At 40.9% G+C, this 21,454-nt stretch overlaps 1 protein-coding gene across 3 annotated transcripts; it reads left to right on the forward strand.

The window, feature by feature from the left end:
* Positions 1-655: 655 nt before the first annotated feature.
* On the forward strand, positions 656-21,310 carry EIF2A (eukaryotic translation initiation factor 2A). 3 transcript variants are annotated; one of them, XR_010390379.1, is made up of 16 exons: positions 656-790; positions 4,507-4,576; positions 4,924-4,998; positions 6,697-6,815; positions 8,021-8,120; positions 8,520-8,602; positions 10,510-10,583; positions 10,724-10,868; positions 11,809-11,925; positions 14,242-14,813; positions 16,386-16,502; positions 17,536-17,664; positions 18,686-18,751; positions 19,575-19,662; positions 20,729-21,032; positions 21,152-21,310. XR_010390379.1 is itself a non-coding variant. In XM_064516450.1 (14 exons), exons 1-14 carry the CDS (start codon positions 763-765, stop codon positions 21,215-21,217), a joined length of 1,761 nt encoding a protein of 586 aa, XP_064372520.1. In that variant the 5' UTR covers positions 656-762; the 3' UTR covers positions 21,218-21,310. The 3 variants fall into 3 exon arrangements, 1 of the variants encoding a protein (XP_064372520.1); XR_010390378.1 differs by having other exon boundaries at positions 19,575-21,032; XM_064516450.1 differs by lacking the exons at positions 19,575-19,662; positions 20,729-21,032.
* Positions 21,311-21,454: the final 144 nt, after the last annotated feature.

Raw genomic sequence — 21,454 nt, forward strand, 5'->3', positions numbered from 1 at the left:
TGCCCATCCGGATGCTCTGAATGATCTGGAAAATGGCTGCAAGAGAGCAGACACAGGGGGGTGCGCTCGCCGGGCGGGCAGCGGGGCCGCGGCTCGCCAGGGGCAGAAGCGGGGCCGCGCCGCCAGCCGCCCCCCGGGCCCCGCGCCGCCCGCCCGCCCGCGCGGCGCCCGCTCACCTGATCCGCACACCACGAAGATGAACAGCGCCAGCAGCCAGGGCCCGACCGACGCCTTCTCCTCCGGGGCCGTCCTCTGCGGGCACAGCACCGCGTCAGCCCGGCCCGGCCCGGCCCCGCCGCCCGGCCCAACCGCCCCGCCGCCCGGCCCAACCGCCCCGCCGCCCGCGCCCGCGCACCGAGGTCTTGGCGACGTTGCCGCGCTGCGTGATGTTCTTGCTGTGCTTCTCGTTGGCCATGCGGATGCGCTGCTTCGCCACCATGGTGCCGCCGGGGCCGGGAGCAGGGCCGGGGCCGGGAGCGGGGCGCCGCGCTCCGCCCGCGCCGCTGCCAGCGTAGACACTGCGCGCCGCCGCCGGAAGCGCGTCGCCGCGCGGGGGCGGGTCGCGCCCACCCGCAGCCAACCCGCGCGCCCGCCCGCGGCGCTTCCGGGGCAGCGGCGCACGGGGGGAGGGGCGGCGCCACGCCCCGCGTCACGTGGCGGCCCGGCCGGCGGCCCGCGCGCGCAGGGCGACGTGTACGTCTGTGGGGCGGCCGCGCGCCCCGCCGCCCCGGAAGCACAACGCCGCCGCGCTTCCGGGACAAGATGGCGCCGCCCGCTCCGCTGCTGGCAGGTGGGTCGGGGGCTCCGCGCCGCCGGGCCGCGCCGCCCCTCTGCCCCGCCCCCCTGCGGCCCTCGCGCCCGGGCGCCGCCGCCTCCACGCCGTGGCTGGGGCCCGTCCCCGTCGCCCTGCGGTGTGTTCTTCCGTGTCCCTCCGCGTCCTCCTCGTGCCCGTCCTCCTCCCGCCCCCGGGGTCTCCCCCCGCGCTCCTCCAGCGCGGCCCCGGGGGCGCAGCGAGCACCGCATATATATTTTTAATTCGTGCGGAGTCTCGCCGTGAGCCCTGCAGCGCGGCCCGGGCGCGAGGGGCCGGATCCGGCCCCGGGGCGCCGAGGGAGGCGGCGGCAGCTCCGCGGTCGCCAGCTCGGGGCCGCCCCGTCCGGTCCCCGCGGGCTGCGTAGGCGCTGGCGGGGGCTGGTGGCGTCTGAGGTGCTGCTGCCGCGTGTGGGGGAGCGACCAGTCCTCCCTCGGTGTTTGCTCCCTCTCTAAGTTGTCCGCAGCAGGGGGATGAGGGATGTCTCTTTGCCCTTTGCGCTTCTAAGCTTTAGGCCTGACCACATACGTCCTTACTGGGTATACTGGGAGTGTACAGTTGTTCGGGCTGCTTTTGGGCTGCTTGCTGCTGTCTGTAATCTTCTTTAAGTTGAGATCTTAACTTTTCATGGGAGTCCCCCTGAGACCTGGAGAACAGATACCGAGTCATGAGTGCTAAACTAGTGAATTAAGCGCTGTTGCAATATACCTCTATTGAGGTACATTGGGGTACGGTGTACCTTCAGTGACTTACAGGGCTATAAAGCATTTGGAGATTTTAAATTTAATGAACTACTGTTTTTTTTCAAATTAATAAACTATTTCTTAAAACCTTTTCATCTTGTCAACTTCTGAAGTGCTGCATGGGAGGTGAAGTAAGGAGATTCGGCAATTTAAACAGCAGCTCTGCAGGGCAATATAAAGACATTCAGTTTCAGAAATTTATTGTGTTCCAGGCATTGCTGGAAGACATCGCTGCATCTGTGGGGGGATTTGGTTGTGTAGTTAAGCTAACAGCTCGTAAGGCCGAGTGGGAACGCTGTCCCGTCGGACCTCCTGGTAGCACGGGCCCTGATGCTGCCTCGAAGTGCTCTCACTGCGACTTCTGCAGCTGGGCTTGAGCTAGTACGAGTCGTCTTTTCTTGAGTCATCATCCTGAATAAAAAAATTTCAACTCAGCTTTGATCCATAGACCAAAAAACTATATTTTACGTAGGTTATTAGCCTTACCTTTTAAAACATAACTATTATCCCCTTTTTCTCAGTTCTCTGGATATTTTTCAGTGTTTTGATCAGATGTAAAGCACCTTTCAAACTTTCATGTGCAATTTATATCTAACCAGTACCTGCTGTTTGACATCTTAAGAAATTATCTTTTAAAATGGCAGGAGGAAAATCATCACTCTCTTGATGTAACAGGAAAACATCAGAATAGACTTTGCCTGTAAAATATCTGCATGAAGAACTTTTCTTGAAACTCACAGGATTTGACATGTGCGTGCCTGAAAGGTTAGGGGTTTTTGTCAGAAACATTTAATATATGTTAGTTTAGATACTTGCAAGAAACAGCACAGAGCTTGTTTTTTCTGTTAATACTTGTTTATGTGAATACACCAAACGTCATTTTATTTTATTGTTCCATTCCATACTGAGAGTGATTAGGGCATTTCTAAAACAAATAACTATTTACATTGGAGGTACAACAACGTGATTTCTTTGAAGCATGGTATTGGAGTCCTTTTTTTATATCTGAGAAACCTGTGCCGACCTATTGTACTCCAAAAAATTGCAAAAATACTTTAAGTGTACCACCAAAAGAATATCTAATTGGAGTGTTAAAAGCTTAGATAAGATCTATCTTTATATTCTACAATAAAAAGGAAATAAATCCTGGCTCTTGTGCACAAACCTCTGTAAGAATATTTATGTTGGTGTTTTTACTGATCTGCACAGTGTATATCCACGTGCAGTTGGTCAGATTGACAAATGTCATGGAAAGACTGTATTTCCTTCTTAAGAATCTCAAGCACTTTGAATGATGCATTGTTTTCACACAGTACACCCTTCTTCTCCCCATAATGGTGTTAGATCTTAGCAATTTCATAATTCCATGAAAAACTAGGGTATATGTAGGCATCTCTGATATTCCAAGAAAATGCATAAAACGTAACTAATGCGTGTGTAACACTTGTCTATTTTATGATTTAACTTTGAATTCTAATGTGCCTGTAGTAGGACCATCTGAAAAAAAATGTTTTATTCACTCTGCAGCAATTCCATGCACATGATTTTACACTGAATCTGTCTTTATTTTTGATTGTTTCCTTGTGCCATAAATGTGGCAATGTCTCTGAAAAATGAAAATTGGAACACATTTTATATCAGTATTTCTTTCATGCTTTCTGTTTTCAAAGTTGATTATTAATAAAAGCAGGGCACATCCCATCTCATGTCAGCAGAAAATAAGTCTGACATAACCTTTCTTCTGCAAATGCCCTTCATGTGTTTAGGCAACTAATCCTCTCTTTAGGGTAATTTAGACAGTCTTTGCAATTCCAGTTTGTAGGACTTTTGTTCAGCTTTTGCAGTAACAGAGAATTCTGAACTCCTGCAAGTTAGGTTTCCTAAGAGTGCCTCCTGCAAAAGGATTGAGAGTCGAGGATCATCAGCTGTTTCAGGAGCAGACATTATTCCACCCCACCTTCCCTGTGCGGGTGCAGTTCTTCTGCAGCTTGAAGTCATCCTGTGGGATGAAATCAGACTCTTCTCAGTGGTATCCAGTGATAGGACAACAGGCAATGGGCCTAAATTGAAATATAGGAAATTCTGTTTAAACATAAGAAAAATCTTTTTTTTTTTTTTTAACTGAGGATTGTTGAACGCTGGCACAGGCTGCCCAGAGAGGTTGTGGAGTCTCCATCCTCGGAGATATTCCCGACCCGCCTGGACATGGTCCTGGGCAGCCTGCTCCAGGTGACCCTGCTGGAGCAGGGCTTGGACTAGAGACTCTCCAGAGGTGCCTTCAGCCCCAGCCGTGCTGTCTGTGATGCGTCTGGATTTGCTCCATCCTCTTCTCCCCTGCTGTCCTCAGTAGTGCGTTTCTGTTCCCTTCTTTGCACTCCCTCTACATCCTGGTAGAGGGACAAACCAGTTCGTTGACAACTGACCCTGCAGGAGAGGCTGCGTCGGCTTGCTGAGCTGTTCCCCCCTGCAGCTGCATGTGCCAGTGCCGGTTCAGAACTGGAACGGCTCACGCTGCTGCGAGGGCGGGGAAGGGCAGGGCTGGCCCCCGTTGCTTGTTTTGCAGCCTAGTCTGCAGTTCCAGAAACGTGTAGCTGGCCTTCAGCGATGTTTCTTCTGTGGAGGAGCGTAGCAAACTGGTGTGCCAGTTCTCTGTGCGTTATATGTCAGCGTTTCTGGTTCTAGGGCTAGTAAGCTCAGTGTCGGCTCTGCCTCTTCGCTGCCTCTGTATTATTTTTAATCCTGCAGTTACGCTGTGTGAAGCCAGGTTATCCAGGCACGTATTATATTTTGAATTTCCTTTACAACCTTCTTCCTTTTTACAACCTTTACTCTAAAATGCAGACTGGGGGAAAAGTGGGTACAGGTCTCAGGGTTGGTAAGTTAGTGTAAGCCTTTGCTTTGGACGTTTCTCTGAATCTGAAATGAATACTGGTTTATTTACTTCCTTTCCAGTGAGAGGATCCGAAGGGCTTTATATGGTGAATGGGCCCCCCAGTTTCACGGAGAGTACAACATTTCAAAGGTACTGTTGTTCTGAACATTTTAGATCTTTTGCACAAAAAAAAGCATTTTTTAAATAGTAAATGTAGACTCTGGAATTCAAAAATTTAGAAGTACAAGTGGATTTTTTCTTCCTGTCAATAGTTTAGAAAATTCATGATTTTGAAGGCTGTATGCTTGCCTGACTTCTGATTGCCTTTTTATACTTAAAAGCAATAATGACTGAACAATTGCAGGGTATATTGCACTGATGCTGTTACAAAGAATTATTCAAGTGTGCAGCTGGAAAACTGGCTTTTTACTTTTGTTGAAAGTACTTTAACTTATGCAGTACATTTGAATATTAATGTGCATTTCTTATTTCTTTAGGGACTCTGGAAAAAATTGCAAAGCTGTTGCTTTTAGCAGAGATGGTTTCCTCTTTGCCTGGTGCAATGGAGATAAGTTAGTGCATTTTATCATATTAATCATTTAACTTGAATTAAGCAATCTGGGTCAGTTTTACCACATTTACCCTTGTGTGCATAAGGGAATTAATGAAAATGTTTGCATATACTTTAAAGGCATTTTGGTTTTGCACTGTTTGCAGTAGTGGCTTTATTTTCTGAATATCAGATGAAATATTTACTGTTCTTCCCATATTTATAATGCACCCATTGCTGTGGAATCTGGATATGCTCTATAAGGGTTTTTGTTCATGTTTCCTAGTATAATAGTACCGGGCTTTCTGGGATTAATCCAAGTAGCACAACAGATAATTGCATTGCTGCTTCTGAAGTAGACTCTTGGCTTTTTCATGCCTTTTCCCTCTATGGTAGTATATTTATTTTTTTTCAAATATTCTGAGTCAGTAGGTGTAGGACTGCTATCTAGCTGTGTAAGTGGATTTTTTTTCAACATATTACAAAGTTATTTTAAAATAGTTTGACATCCACCGTACCAAACCTGAACTATTAGTAAACTTCATAGAAAATGAAGTTTCTATGCACCTCACGTACAAACATCACAAGGTTTCTGTTTTATAGACTAGATGCATGATAGAGTGCACCAGAGATCATCCTTTATGTGTGAGGGCATCATGGGGTAGCTACTGTAAAGAGGTGATTAGGTTTTTTCTGAAATGTCAGTGTGATATCAGTGTTGTTCTTACTAACTCCCTGGTTAAAAAAAAAAGAATCTGCAAGAGTGTTCAACAATGTTATTTAACCATTTCTGTTAAAGTTGGTAACTTAGCTGTAGCTTTCATTTGTTCCCCTCAATGAGATTTCTGGTTCTTCCAAATGTACAGACTCTTCATTTTTCATTATAAACTTCATTTTTGTCATTCGGAAAGGTCCATTTCTAGAAAATGTCTGTGGGGAAAATATTTTTCAAATAACCACATTGTATATCCAAGTACCCAAGCTCAGGCTCAGTATTTTAACTGAGAATATTCCAGATGACAAATCTTTCCAGTCCTGTGATGCCTCTTTGTTTGGAGGACTGGCCATCTTCCTTCATTTTTGAGGTGAGGAGTAGTTTATGACGTCGTGAAGAACAGGCTCCTACCCTAGTTTCTGAGAATAACCGTGGTTTGAACACATCCTGACTTTACCTTTTTTATTCTTTTGATTTTGTATGTTGCACATCTTTAACATACAGTGTTCAGAGCTACTCTTTGACCTTGCTAGTTCAGCTTTTTGACCTTTGATTTTTATTGTCTGTGTCTCCTCCTTCACCCCCCCACAATCCAAACCTTTAATGTAGAATCCTTATAGACAGAAGATCTGTAAAAATGTGTGGCATAAATGTATGTTTTAATTCAGCTGGAAGATTTTTCTGTTGCCCTTGCTCAACTTTAACACTGTGGGAGAATGGGTGAGAATATCTTGTCTCTGATTCAGAATCCAAATGTGCAGACCAAAATAAACAATGTTTTAAGCAGGATTTTCACTTGCTCAGTTTCTGTTACGCTTGGGCATCTGGTTTTAAAATGTTCTTACAAATATTTAGTAAAAGCAGGATGGGAAACAAACCTCTTCTAATTTTGTTATACTGGCCAAATTTGGAACAGATCTAGAAGTCAAATCTGTGAAAAGTTACCTTGGCTATTAATTAACCAGTCTAAGTGTGTTTTATTGAAATGACCTCTTTTGGTTCCAGAGTAAATATTGTTAATGTCACCAATGCTGAGTTACTGCGTTCTTTTGATCTTCCAAAGGCCGTTTGCCTTGAATTCTCGCCAAAGAATAATGTTCTGGCAACGTGGCAAGCCTATACAAGTAAGTATTTTACCAGCTGTAAAAATACATAGGTAGTTGCATGTTTTAATTCGGTTTGCAGACTTTCCATTACCTGATTTGACATCCTAGCGTGTTCATTGGCTAAAAGAGCAGCATAGAAAATGTACAGATTTTGCATGGTAATCAAGTACCTAGCAGAGGAGGGAGAGATGCCCTCTTCTGAAAGCACTTGGTGTCGACCATTCTTACAAACAGCAAATCAGAATGCACGTGCAGTTATTACTCTGTTAAGTAAATAATATGTTTCTAAATATTGTTAACTGATCTTAGTGCAGAGTGTGTTTGACTAATATGCTGTTCAGGCAATTTATGTATAGACAAAGAAAATTGTGAGCTGTCTCAGAGTAATCGTGTCCTGCACTGGGCGTAGCTGACACGGAGTGTTCCCGGTTGTCCGGAGGGCGTTACTCTCTTCTCTGACTCTGTATGGAATTATGTTCCTGACTCACTAGTCTCAGTCTTTTCCAAGCTGTGTGTCTGTGGTGGGTGGTGCCAAGGCTTCCTGTGGTAGGAGGGGTAGGCTATAACCTAAAATGGCTGGGCAGTGTCTGGTGCAGGTTGTAGGGCAGGACGAGGCAGTACAAGCGCTAGAATGGATGCCAACCATGGACTGTCAGAAAACTGTTAGGGCTGTTTGAATCGTTGGTGGAAACAGGCAGGCCAATAGTTGTAGTATTCAGAGTAAGTAAAAGGGTTCAGAGAGTTTAAAACCAGCAGAGAGCCATTTTACATAGGTTGTAGATACAGCTGTGAATGTGATGTGAGGGACAAAATGTGCAATACATTCCTGTGAGAACAAAATGTAGGAGAGGAGACTATACTTTCCATTTTTTGCCAAGAGGGTAGCTTTTCAAAAGTTCTGATTTTAATTAGAAAATGTGCGTTTAAAAAGTTGTCCTAGCATTGGTGGTCCTGGTCTTGTTCCCTTCTACAGTACTGGGAGCAGAAACCCCGAACTTCCAAATGTTGGTTGTTTTTGCAGGCTGAAAGAGCATAGACAGACTTAAGTTAATAGCTAAGGCAGTTCACAGGTTTGGGTTTAGCCCTTTGGGGGCGGGGAGGTTCTTCTTGACAGAAGTTTATGTATGTTTGGTTGCTTGTAGAAGCGTGAGATGTGATGTCATGTTGATAAAGCAGATTTAATGCCCAGAAACCACCACTGTAAATATGTGTTTTTGTTGCAGCTGCTAAAGATGGCACAGCAGGGGTGCCCAACCTGCAACTTTATGATGTGAAAACTGGAAAATGTTTGAAGTCTTTCATCCAGAAAAAGATGCAGAACTGGTAAATAACATTTCCAGATGCTAATTGGTCTAGGTAAATGTGGTTTCTAGTATGGTGTTGATTTTCAAAGTATTGCCTGCTACAAGCTGAGAGCAAGTATCCATGCTTGTAAGTATTTTTGTATATGGTTATAATTGTTCATTTCTTAGTATAAATTCACCGTCATTCTGCAACATAAAGTAAACTGGGAAAACAACAACTGTAAGTCTAGTTGTATGCTTTTTTATTTTTTTTTTAAACCAGGCAAATGCAATTTGTGCATTTGAAACATATAAAACATATAGCATGGTTCATTTTCTTTTGCCTTATTAAAAAAAAAAAGAGAGAGAAAAAAATAGACTGCTAAAGATGGCCATTATTCACTGTTTCTTCAGTTCTGTTTTTTTTCCTTAAATGTAGGTGTCCTTGCTGGGCAGATGATGAAAGCATTTGTGCCAGGAATGTAAACAACGAAGTGCACTTCTTTGAAGACAACAACTTTAGTACGCAAGTATTTCAATAAGATGGTTTCACTGCATCCCAGATAGGAGTTGTCCTTTGCTTTTTTCCAGTTTTCCTTTTTTTTCCTCTTTTTTTTTTTTGTATGTGACTTGTCTGTGATAAAATAGATTTGATTTTTAGACAAGGAGGCCTGATTCTCTATTGGTTTAGGTTTAATGAAATCTGGGAATTGTTAGCAGAGTACTTGATTACTTCTGTGAATTGTGTGTATTATGACTATAAATGAGCTTTTCTAATATGGCTAATAATGGCTTATTAGAAAATTTATATTGATGGCAAAAATGAAGTTGTGAAGCTAGAGCATTTTCTCAAGGAAGTTTTACTACTAGTGGTGGAATATTCAGGTTGGTAGAGGGAGAGTGACAAAAGGGAAAGAAAAAATGTGGAAAGAAATAGATTAGAACAAAGAAATTGAGAGGAATAAAGTAAAGCTTCTGGAGGAAACTGTTATTTTAAATATAAAACTGACACAAGAATTATTCTGGGAGCTAAAAGTACAGCCTATGAGAGATGCTATTTCAGGAGAGTTAGAGTTAGTCCCACTGACATTAATGAAGATGAGTTTTAGGCCTTCCAGGATAAAAAGGGTTACGGAAAGGTGGCACAGTTGCCTTTTTTTCTTTCTTTCTGTCTTTCTTTTTTTTTTTTTTCCAAACGGCTTATACAGCATTAAATTCTTGTATGAAGATGTTCACCATTCTTTCCCATTAGAAGAAAACAATCACAGTGCCTGTCAATCATTATACACCAGAAAGTACTTTCTTACCGATATGGCATTTCATATGCTGAACTTGCAATTGCTTTAATTATTTTTTTTCTTTTTCCCTCCTCAGTTCTGACCCTTGGTGTCTTTAGAGATGAGATTAAGAATGCAGTTCTCCTAATGCTGTACATTTATGATGCATTGTTATTTGAGCCATGTAAATGTTCCTAGCATTAGCAGTGAGATGGTCCATGAAATGAATTTTGCAGTTCAGCTTGAAAATCTGTGTTTAACTGCAGCTGCTGAACTTCCTTCTTGGGATTTACAAGTAATGCTGGGTATTAATCTCACCCAAACCCCTTATAGGAGACTACTTGTCGTAGCAGTAATTTATGTGTCCGCCATTCTGATGGATGCTGGATTCTATTTCATTGCTCTCAAGTAGAGGAGCAGTTGTCAATTTTTCTTGTGCTGAAATACTATTTGATTGCTTTTCTGGTGTTTATAGGCACTCATGTCCCCTTCCGGTTCCTCTCTGACAATATCCTAGAAACGTCCAGAATATGTGTTTTAATGTGAGGTCTGCTGCTAAGCCCATTCTTCGCTGAGGGAATATGGTTATGTGTTGTTGTTTGTTCGCTTTTTAAGAGCGTCCAAGATGCATTTTTCCCTAATTTGTTTGTGTAAAGGAGCAATGCTTAATGCAGAACAGGCCTTTATGAAAGCCTCCTATTAGGAAGAACCATCCAGTAAGGTTGCAAGGAGGAGAGTCCCTTGGTTTTATGTAATGGTACATGTTATCTGGACGTGACTGCTGCTGATTCTTCTGAAGTCAGCATAAATAAGATGAATAACATTGTCACTTCCTTAAAACGTGAGCTGTGTTCACACAGGGTCCAGAAGTTTCCTTGCTGTTTGAACTTCCTAATGCTATTACTTGCACTGGATTTCAAAGCTAGGCTTCGTTCAAATGATTTCCAAGGTGCTTTTGTAAATAAAAAGTGATCTAGTCAGAAAGTTAGTGTGATGAAATGTGAAAGTAAAGGTTGTTTGACTAGTAAAAGAGCTCTTTTGTGTAATACTGTTCTTTATTATCCACAATATAGGCCCATAAAAAGGTACAGTTAAATAATCTGGGTTGACGTTGTGTCATTAACATCATCACAACTGTGATTTTCTTTGCAGGTACTATTGCAAATAAACTGCATTTGCAAAAGGTTAGCGATTTCGTGTTATCTCCAGGAGCACAGCCAACTAAGGTATTTCTGATGTTTGTTCACAATTTGATTCTTGGTTTCCTTCAAAATCTATGGTAATTTTAGTACAATGTACGAGTAGTGCATAGACCCCGTGCTACCGAGAGTACAATCTTCTATATAATCTCATGGCTTTATTTTAGGTTGCTGTGTATGTTCCGGGCAGCAAAGGTGCACCGTCATTTGTAAGACTCTATCAGTATCCCAACTTTGGTGGTCCTCAGTCTGCATTGGCCAATAAAAGTTTCTTTAAAGCTGACAAGGTGACAATGCTATGGAACAAAAAAGGTATAACAGCTGTATATTTAATTCCTTATATTCTGCAAATTTTGGATTTAATCACTTTGTTTACCATGTGGGTTTTGCATATCATTTGCATGCATAAATAAATAGTAAAGATAGCCATTAGTGCCGATGCAATGCTAAGGTTACAGTTCTGAACATTCTGAAGTGCTCATAACTTTCCCATATTGACTTGGTTGATTTTGTGTATAGTAATTCAGAATATTCTACACATCTGCAAATTTTGCAACTGATCTGCAAATTTGAATTGAGTTTTGTGATGATAGCATGTTTAAGATGTTTAAGACTATCAGAGCATAAAACATTCTTACTTTCCTGTAAAATTATATGTATATAGACATATAACAAATGGGATGACTTGCACAATCCTCTGTATGCTTTGCTGTTTGTGAACAATGATAGTTGTTTCAGAATAGTGTTGAAAAACTGTTTTACTTCAACCCACATTGTTTAGACTACAGGGAAGGTATTACATACCTTTGTGCCCGCATGTGGTTTCTACATGTTTGCATAAAACAGGTGTACATGCAAAAGCTGCTGACGAAACATTTTATTTGAGGACCAGTCAAGATCCTTGATTTCTGCCGTGGTCAGATGAAAAGCCTAAGGCACTCTTGCTACTGTTGAACATAATAAAACATCTTTTTATGCCTGAAAAGTGTGTTCACTTCCTTATAATTGAACAGTGAATGAATAGGCTTAGCTTACACCTTTCATCCAAAAATGGATGATACTAATTCTGTTTGGGTTAACATTTAGGAAAACTTCATTTGAGAAGAGAATGATAAACAGCACTGTTACTCAAGCAACTTTAACTGCAGAATTCACAGTCAAACTAGTTTTCTCTTTGTCCATGGTAGTTTGTGAAATAGTTTCTATGATTTGCAATAATTGTATCAAACTAACTGTATGTCTCTTCTGTTAGCCACTGCTGTGCTAGTAATAGCTAGTACAGAAGTTGATAAATCAGGAGCTTCATACTATGGAGAGCAAACTCTGCACTACATTGCAACAAATGGAGAAAGTGCAGTTGTGCAACTACGTAAGTACCTGTCAGGCATTTTCATTGTATTAAAGCACTTGACAGTAGGAATTGCTGTTTCATCAACTTTTGTTTGGTGTATGCTTTTTGGTTGATGCAATGAAGTACTCTGATTTTTAAACCAAAACAAAAAAATAATCCTTCACCAGAATTTTTTTTAGTTTGGAAGATTTTTTTTTAATGGTTAATTTATATTGCTATATTTGGTATCCTCACCTTTGTAATGTCAGTGGCAGAGAGCACATGCTTTTAATTAAAATACACAAATAATTGGTTTAGGTGGGTGTTTGTGTGGACAGGAAAGGAATTTTGATTATTAAGGAATGGCCTGCATAGTGGAACCAGTTTAACGTTTAAGAATCCAAAATGGGCAGGAAACGTTGCCAAACAAAATAATCTTACGTGTGCTTTTAGACATGGGATTGATAGTTACTCAAGGATCGGGGGGCAGAGTGAGTATTTTTTCTTTTTTTAAAAGTATATTGAAAAATGAAAGGCCTGCATTTTGTAGTGGAAAATGGAAAAGAGTTCTGTGACATGAAAATGACGTGTTGGGGAAGAACAAGTGGACATTCAAATTCAGTGTTTTGTTTGAATTTGAAGTCCATTGATTAAGATTTCCTCCATGGTAGTATTTTTCCATTATCTTAAATTGCTGTTGTTTATTAAACACATGTTTTGTTTGGGGACTATAGGGAGGCAAGTTTGTTGTGAAGATTTCAAAACGCTGTGGGGACGGAGTGGTGTAAACTATTTTATGCTCAAGTGACTTAGAGATTGCAGCTCTTTAATACCAGTACTGATCAGGATGACACTTCCGATTTTCCTTCTATAGCAAAACTTGTGGTGGCAAGCGCTATGTCCCAATTTCCCTTGGCTGCTACCTTGACTGGGAAAAAATGATCAGGATTATAACTTGATATTTAGAATCTCTCTGGGAGCAGTTCGCTGTATTCAGAAAATTAGTTTTTGTTTAACTATGTGCTTATTAAAGCCTCCTTCATCATTTGAAGTTATTCATTTCAAATACATCTTTTATTTAACAGGCAGCTTTATTATTAAATTTCATCTAGCTATTCCTTTTCAACGAAAAACCCAAATATGTCTGTCTTGCTTGTAAAATTGTTTTTTCCAACAAAATCAAGTAGTGAGCACTTGGAGTAAATGAAGTTTGGTTTCCTTTTGATTTGTATCTTCTGGTTGCTTTTGAGATCCAATTTTGAAGATTTTTTTCACGCTGGCATTTGTAGAGGGTCTTTTTTGTTTTGTTTTGATATTTAGCTAATACGTGCTCATGCTGCAGCTTTTGCTTTAGCTATTGAAGCCCGTATAAGGCCGCTCTCATCTATCCAGCTGCCTGCTGTCATGGAACTTGCAGAAACAGAATTGTATTTCAGACCTATGTCTCTGCAGTCACATTTGATTAACGTCATCTAAAAAGTTCTAAAGGGGCAAATGCACAGACAGCAGGATTACATAGCCCAGTTTCCAAAGATAATGAGACTAAAAATAGCAACAGGAATGAACAGTTCAAGCTGTTTTGATATTTTGGGTCAACATTTGGATTTAAGAATTAATGCACTTGGCACTTACAAGAGGTACCAGTAAAGGTGTCCGGATTAGGAATGTTGTAATGAGCTATGCTTTTTATTCACCCTTGTACATCTTACGTGAATTTCGGTCATGTATCCATCTTTCTTCAGTAGGTCTTAATGTTCTAACCCCCGAGTAGTTTCCAGCAGTATCAAATTTTAAATCAGTGTGCATAAAAACATTTTTTGCGTGCTTTTCCACTTAAAAATCTGTCTCATAAAATACTGCACATGAGCATGGTCCAAAGATAACTTAGATCAATATTTCTTAGCTATGCAAAGCTAAGCTGTGTAATAGTTCTTAGGGTTAAAAAAAAAGAAAAAGAAAAAAGGAACTAGTATCCAGCTGGTATAAAACTCCTGTTTTTGCAGGTTTCCAGTGGGACAGTTTGAGAAGGTCCTGAGATATCAAACTTGAATAACGAGGAAAAAAGCTAAAGGAATTTTTTTACATGAAAAAAATATGCTTACTGTTAAAGTGCTGATGCTGACCCTACAGAGGTAATTTGGAATGACTGCAGTTATTGTTGCAAACCGTACCTAAAATTATCAGAATATAAAATGTTTTTTGTTTCTGCCACTATTGTCAGCAGAATTAATTCTCACTGTCAATAATTGGATTATTGGATTTTAGCAAAGCATAAAGATAAGAATTGTTAATGGTATCTTTTCATTGCAGATGAAAATTTCATAACAATAGCTGCATATTTTCCTTTTCCTTTAGCAAAAAACGGTCCTATTTATGATGTTGTTTGGAATCCCAATTCTGTCGAGTTTTGTGCTGTGTATGGTTTTATGCCTGCCAAAGCAACAGTTTTTAATCTGAAATGTGACCCTGTGTTTGATTTTGGAACTGGCCCTCGCAATGCCGCCTACTACAGCCCCCCTGGACACATTCTGGTACTAGCAGGATTTGGAAATCTCAGAGGACAGATGGAAGTGTGGGACGTTAAAAACTACAAACTTATTTCCAAACCAGTAGCGTCGGATTCCACGTATTTTGCTTGGTGTCCTGATGGGGAACATATTGTAACAGCTACATGTGCTCCCAGGCTACGAGTCGGTAATGGTTACAAGATATGGCATTACACTGGCTCTGTTTTACACAACTATGAAGTACCATCAAATGAAGAAATATGGCAGGTTTCCTGGCAACCATTTTTGGATGGAGTATTTCCTGTGAAAGCAGTAAAATACCAGGCAGTCCCAAGTGAATTGCCAAGTCCTGAGCCAAAACCTGCTCAAGCGTACAGACCTCCAGCCCTGAGAAACAAGCCTGTAACGAGTTCCAAGCTTGTAAGTAGACTGCTTCATGTGTGTGGTAATTTCTTCTGTTTCATTGCTATGCCTGTCTTTGAAGTTTGGCCTCAAATATATGTGTATTTTTAATGAGGGTCATTAGAAGAGTGATCAGACTGGAAGGATATTGTGGGTTTTTTGATAATCTTTCACTGACTGACACTCTCCTCCCTGTTTGCAAGAACTTATGCTGGAAAACTGAAACTTCTTTGGTCAAAACATTATTCTTCCACAAAGCTGTTTGCAGACTTTAAAACTGCTGTCTGCAATGAGCACTACAACAATGATCTGCAAATTTGGTGTACAGTTAAGATCGAGTACTCTGGTTAAAATATGAGCTTCAGGTCTGGGTGACCCGACTTACCAGAGTCCAAACCCAGTTAGATAGGTGGTTGATTCTCCACCCGAAAGCTTTTGTCCCCCCTCATATTAGGTTAGTTTACTTGCTAGAGACAGATTTGATTGTTAGCTAGTCAGCTGCAGTCTAGGTAGGTTTCACATAGTGACCTACTTGTTTAATTAGTTTTATTTTCTGTCGGTTTTCAAAGTAGGTTGAGTGAAGCAGCTAATTACATTTGGTAATTGTAGCCTTGATGTTTAAATTTAAACCATAGAGAACTTTGAACCTTATATTTTTAAAGAAAAAATTTCTACTTCACTTGTGAAGAATCCATTAATCATACTAATGTCTGATTTCACCAGTGATCGATAAGCAGAGGTAGTAGAGAAAAGATGCATTAAATAAAAGAATTATGTTCACTTTTATGGGCAGGGAATTAAAACTGGTAGGTAGGATATGTATTTTTAAAACTATTTGTGTATAAGTATGTCAGTCTGCTAAACCAAGTATAAGAATAGAATAGAGCATGTTTGGGAGATAAGTACTTTCTTTACTCTTTTTTTTTGGGGGGGGCGATATATGGGAGAATGCATATTTTATTTATTATTCTATTTATTTTCTTTAGAAAGCTCAGTAATACAAAGTCTGGTCTCTGCTCCCAACCTGTCACGTGTGTTAGCTCTTAACTGCGGGGCAGGATTGTTCTGTCCAAAAAAGGGGGGAGGGAGGGTTGGGGATGACAAAACAACAACACCCCCCCCTTAGAAGAAAAGAAAAGAAAAAAAAAAAAGCAAGCCCAACAACCAACTGTTCCTTTCTTTTCACTGGGAGTTTGAGTTAAAAAGCTGTTGATGAAAGCAAAATGCTAAGCTTTGGTCATTGTGGGCTGTTTTATTCCTGTCTGAATTTTGTTTCTTTGAGACATAAAACATGATGATTCTGCTATTTTGGTGGTCATCTATGAAGTTCTGAAGAGATACTGGACAGTCCCAAAAAGAAAAATCTTGAGATGAAAGGGTTTGAAACACATTTCACACTGTCTTCTGATACCGAAAGGAAGGAGAAAGGGCACACACTTTTGTTTGTTTCTTCCTCTTCCTTCCTGATTCTTCTTTACATATGGTGTTGCCTTAAGTGGGTTTTGGGATTCAGTGTTAATTTTTTCGTAACATCATGTTTACCAACATGGAGTAAAGGTTTCAAAAATGTTAATTTTGCATATTCTACAGCATGAGGATGAGCCACCTCAAAATATGAAACCACAGTCAGGAAGCAGTGAAAAGCCACTCTCTAAAACAGCTCTGAAAAATCAAAGGAAACACGAAGCGAAGAAGGCTGCTAAACAGGTATTGCAAAAGTAGTTCTTTCAAGGATAAGGTTAAATTAATTTTCACAAATGTGATGATCAGTCTCAGAGCAGGGACCGTTAGTTGCACTGAACGTCATCTATCCATTTTGCATGTGCTAAGTTTTGGGGAGGGTGGTACTACTTTAAGTAATTTTCTTGTATCTGCAGTATTCTGATAATAAATGACAGCTGTGGCTAGTTGCTGTAAATTTGTTAGCTGAAATGAGATAGACTGAGAAAACTGAGATCAAGAGAGCTCGGTTTTTATGTTCATGTTAAAATTACAAACTTTTGCCTTTTCACCTTCTGACAGTCTGCACAGGTCTTTCCAGTCTCAGGTGAGAGGTGAGCACTGACTGACTGCTTTGATGTGTCCCACCAGCAGGCCAGGGCTGAGGTGTGTTATCAGGGCAGACCAAAAAGAGCCTGTGGTCTTTTTTCTTTTTCTCTCTCTCTCTCTCTCTTTTTTTTCTTTTTTCTTTCTTTTTTCTTTTCTTTCTTTTTTTTTTTTTTTGCTTCACCTCTTTGTTTCCTATTCTTTGGCTAGGTAGATTAAAAAATAGCTTTTGGTGTTAGCCTTCCAATTCTTGCAAACTTCTGAAGTACTAACTTTTTAAATGTGAGATTGGATTTTTGATTTTCTTGTACTTGTTCGAGCCCTTTCTTTCACTTTGGAGACAATGAACCACCAGTTTACTTTTAAAAATATTAGTGAATGTGTGTTTGTCTTGTCATCCTTACTGACTTTTGCCTATGCTAAGTATGTTTGGTGTCTCTGGGAAGAAAAAATTAAACAAAAACAGCATGCAAGTTTTATAGGTAAGGCCTTTTCATGGAAACTGTGTAACAGGTAACACAATGCATCATGGAAAGTCACTTACAAATTTTGGAGAACACCAGCAAACTAGTGATAAAATAATCACAAAACAAATAATAATGGATTGCTTCCAATGATTATAGAGATTTGTATCAATCCCTTTGTAATTTGAAGTATTTTCTGTAGGTAAAGCACTTGTTAAATCTGTTTACAGGAGGCCAAGGCTGATACAAACCAGGAATCTACGCAGTCCTCAGCATCGCAGAATGCACCACGCAATGCTGCGCCTGTCGTGACATCAGGAGATCCTGAAGTAGACAAAAAGATAAAGAATTTAAAAAAGGTGAGGGGATTTTTCTAATGAACAGCTGATTTCTCTGATAGATAGTCTTTGAGATCTAGTCTGACTGTAAAGTGAGTTGAGTTCAGTGACATAGCATTAACATAGGTAGCAGATTTCCCAAATTTTAAAAACATCTTCCTCTGCTTTTCTGTCTTGTAAAATAGTAGGAGTCATCACTTACCAGGACTCCTCAAACCCTTACCAGTGTAGCATCTAGACAGCGTAGAAGACACTGAAACCTATATGGAAAAACAGTCCACTCTCTTCTCACTTATGAATACTGTTGCCAAATGAGGGGTGTAGCTTAACGGTGTTTATGCTTAGAAAGCAACTATGTGGGCTTCTTGTTCAGGCTGCGCTTTCCCCACCTGCGGATGATCTGGGAACCTGCTTTGGTTCTAAGCAGAACTAATTCTCTTCTTCCCTTAATCTTAAGGTTATATTTCTCCTGAGAGTTTTTGAGCAACGTAAGATAGATTTTGAATCTGAGAAGGTGAACCATGCTATGTGGTCTGAGTTTCTTCCTAACTTTTAAATGGCATGAGTGCAGAGTTTATTGCTGAGCTTGGGAATTCTTTGATTTAAATAATTTCAGGATGGAAGTTGTTTGGTCCAGGCTAGGAAATCTTTCCCATTTCTGCATAATATATCAGGGCTTTTTCTCTTGGCCTCGTTCTGCTTTTTATATTCCTGTGTTTTGATTAATGTTCCAAACTTTTTGAGGAAAATGTATGGAGAAGGCACATAGTGATAGTGGAGGAGTTAATTTCTCATTCTGGATCCAGCCCTTCAGTCAGATAATGCATGCTGTTTGTTCCAGAGACTAAGTGCTTCTGTTCTCTAGGTTCTTGTTCTTGAAAGGCCTGTCTTTTATTGGTGGGAAAATTCTGGATTAGATGCTCAAATGAAATGTGTCTTCCCTGTTGAGAACTGACTCCTGGTAAATCAGGCAATTGCAAGTGCAGGGGTTTCTATAGACTGTTTTCTGTTCTTGGTTCACCCATGTTTTTGTTTTTCATAGAAACTAAAGGCAATTGAGCAGCTGAAAGAACAAGCAGCCGCTGGCAAACAGCTAGAGAAAAACCAGGTACTGTTAAGATGTACGCAGTTTATTCAAGTTAGATTTTTTCCACTGTACTCGATCCATAGTGCTTTCAGTAATACTTCTGCTTAAAATCCTGTAAGATCATGACATCTTTGTATCCTTTCCATTTCAAAATCAGGTAAGTAGAAGTTACCTCAAACTTGTCTCTAGAGAGGCAGGGTTCCTATCAGCAAGTAGTTAACAGAATGCACAGAGAGCATATAAGATGTTTGTTTAGTTGGTATCTTTACCTCTATTTCTGTCCAGTGTAGTCATCAAATGGGTCATTTATTCGTCATGTGGCCATTTGTGCCGTTGCCACAATTCCTGTCGGTTATGTAGAATCAGACGCTAATATTCACCAAATAACGCCAATGTACAGTGGCTTTACTGTTGTGAGCACCTCTGTGTTGCTTGCTGTAACACCCCTATGCCTTTCTTGCATGTGTGATCACCACTTCTAGCCTGCAGTACTCTTTGGCTCAAGAACGCATCTATGCTGTCTTTGGACTAAATGCTATAGGCAAAGAATGATACACAGCAGTTACCTTTCCAGTTCCTTCTCACCATTTCCTCTCTGGGATGGATAGAGTACCTGTCGCACAGTGTTGGTATACTTCATAGCTTCACTGGCTAGTTCAGAAGTTCTCTAATAGCGATAGAAATGGTGCCTTATGTCCCAGGTTTGTATGGCAAGGATTAGGTTTTAGTTTGGAAAAGTTAGACTGTGTGGCAGGAAAATGGGGGAGAAAGGAAATGTGAGATTAGGACAGAGAAGTCAGGAGAATGAAAAACACAAGCGTCATGAGGTTTGGGGTATTTTCAGACTGAAGTTTGAGAAGCTGCGCAGAACTGCTACTGCATCTTCCAGTATTGCTGCCAAAGGTGATAACCTGCCAGCGGTGGTACTCAAAGTAAGTTTGGGAGACTGCCTGCATAGTTACCAGATACAAGTATCTGGCATAGTTAAGAATATTTAAGTAGTGTCAGCAAGTGGTCCGTTTTCTCTCACCCTTACTATTTCCCACCATTTACTTAAGGAGTTACTTTGCTTAAGCAATTTTTTTTTGAGCTTTAGTCTGTAAACAGCCTTTTTCTGTAATTAATGGATATGATATAGCAGTGGTTAGGGGAGACGTGTTTTGGGAAAAGTTTATTTTTAGCTCATTTTTCAATAAATGAAATTATCTGAGAACTAATATCTGTCGATATCAACAAAGGTCAAGTCATATCTAGACCTTATAGATAACCTTGACCAGAACAATCACAAAGTGTTCCCTTGAGCTTGTGTTACCTGATTTCTGGTCTTTTAAGCCTTTAGCAAAGGAGTTGGGTCCACAGGGAACATTTGTGAAGAGAAATTCTGAATCTTCAGAAGAAAAAGAAAAAAGTCTTGTTCTGTAGGGAGAGGCTAAGGAGACTTACTGCTCTGTTTGTGGCAGGGCTGTTTATACTCTGCTTATACTGAGAAGCAGAATGTTGGGCATACGTTTCCTCCCATTCATTGGGAAGCAGTCTGTACAGACGATATTGGACAAGGCAATGACAGTGCACTATATAAACGAGTCGGAGCTTGACATTCCCAGTTAGGCTTGGGGCAGTAAGAGAACTAATGTACATATTCTTCTACGACTTGACAAGATACCTGTGCCAGCTAAACTACAGGCACGCTCAGCTGGGATCTGTACAGCTCAGAGACTCTTCTTACAAACTGTTTTGCCACTGTTATGTATCAGATAATAATGCGAGATCTACATTAAACTACTCAGAGCAGTTATGTGTTGATACCGTAGTCTGTTTCGGGTACTGCTGTCAAAGGGGCAGCCTGCCCTGGAGTAGGCTCTGAGCATCCAGCGAGGTGTCTGAGTTGGGTGTCGTGCATGAGAATACAGACAGGACAGAGCAGCACTCTGGGGAAAGGGACGCTACTGCGTGATGTGGAGAGGGGACACTGGTTGTACCTCTTAGTCCTCTTTACAGCGTGTTATTAACAAGAGACATGGGCAGACCGCAACGGTACGGCTCTCGGTTTTCCTGGTCTCTGGTGCTGGACTATGTGCTCGCCCCAAAGCAACATACCCGTTAGGACCATGCATAGCGAAGAACCTGTTACAACAGAAATACCTGGACGACAAACGTGTTGCGTGTGGTAGCCTTTCCTGTCTACTGCTGTCCTGGTTGCATGCCACCTTTAACAGAAAGGGAGGTGCCAGCGGGGCTACGCAGACAGAGCATGGCCGTGCTTGCCTATTTCGTCATCTGACACAGTTTCTTGTGATTTACGGTATAATCTCTTTCTGCTGCATATGAAGTTGCATATGACTTTACCTTCATAAATATTGCTCTTTTGATTTCCCATATAATAAGCTAGATCTGTGATATCTCATGTTTTTATTTTTCTAGCTGGAGAAGATTCAGAAAGAAACTGCTCTCCTTCAAGAGCTGGAAGATCTAGAACTGGGTCTCTAAAGCTTCATGTAAATCCAGTGGGGCTTTAACACAAAATTCATGCAAAATATAATGTGTATTAACTTGAACACAATAAAATGTTTCAGCAAATGACTGAGGATGCAAAAGTTTACAGATTTGCTGCACACTTGCCTTTCTAAAACCTTTCGTAAAGATTTGTGCACATGCAAAATTGTAAACAAGTAATGAATATCACATCAGTTGGTTCTGCTGCTATTTAAACCAGAAACGTGCTTA

This window comes from Dromaius novaehollandiae, chromosome 9 (assembly GCF_036370855.1).
Source record: "Dromaius novaehollandiae isolate bDroNov1 chromosome 9, bDroNov1.hap1, whole genome shotgun sequence".
NCBI classification, from domain to species: domain Eukaryota; kingdom Metazoa; phylum Chordata; class Aves; order Casuariiformes; family Dromaiidae; genus Dromaius; species Dromaius novaehollandiae.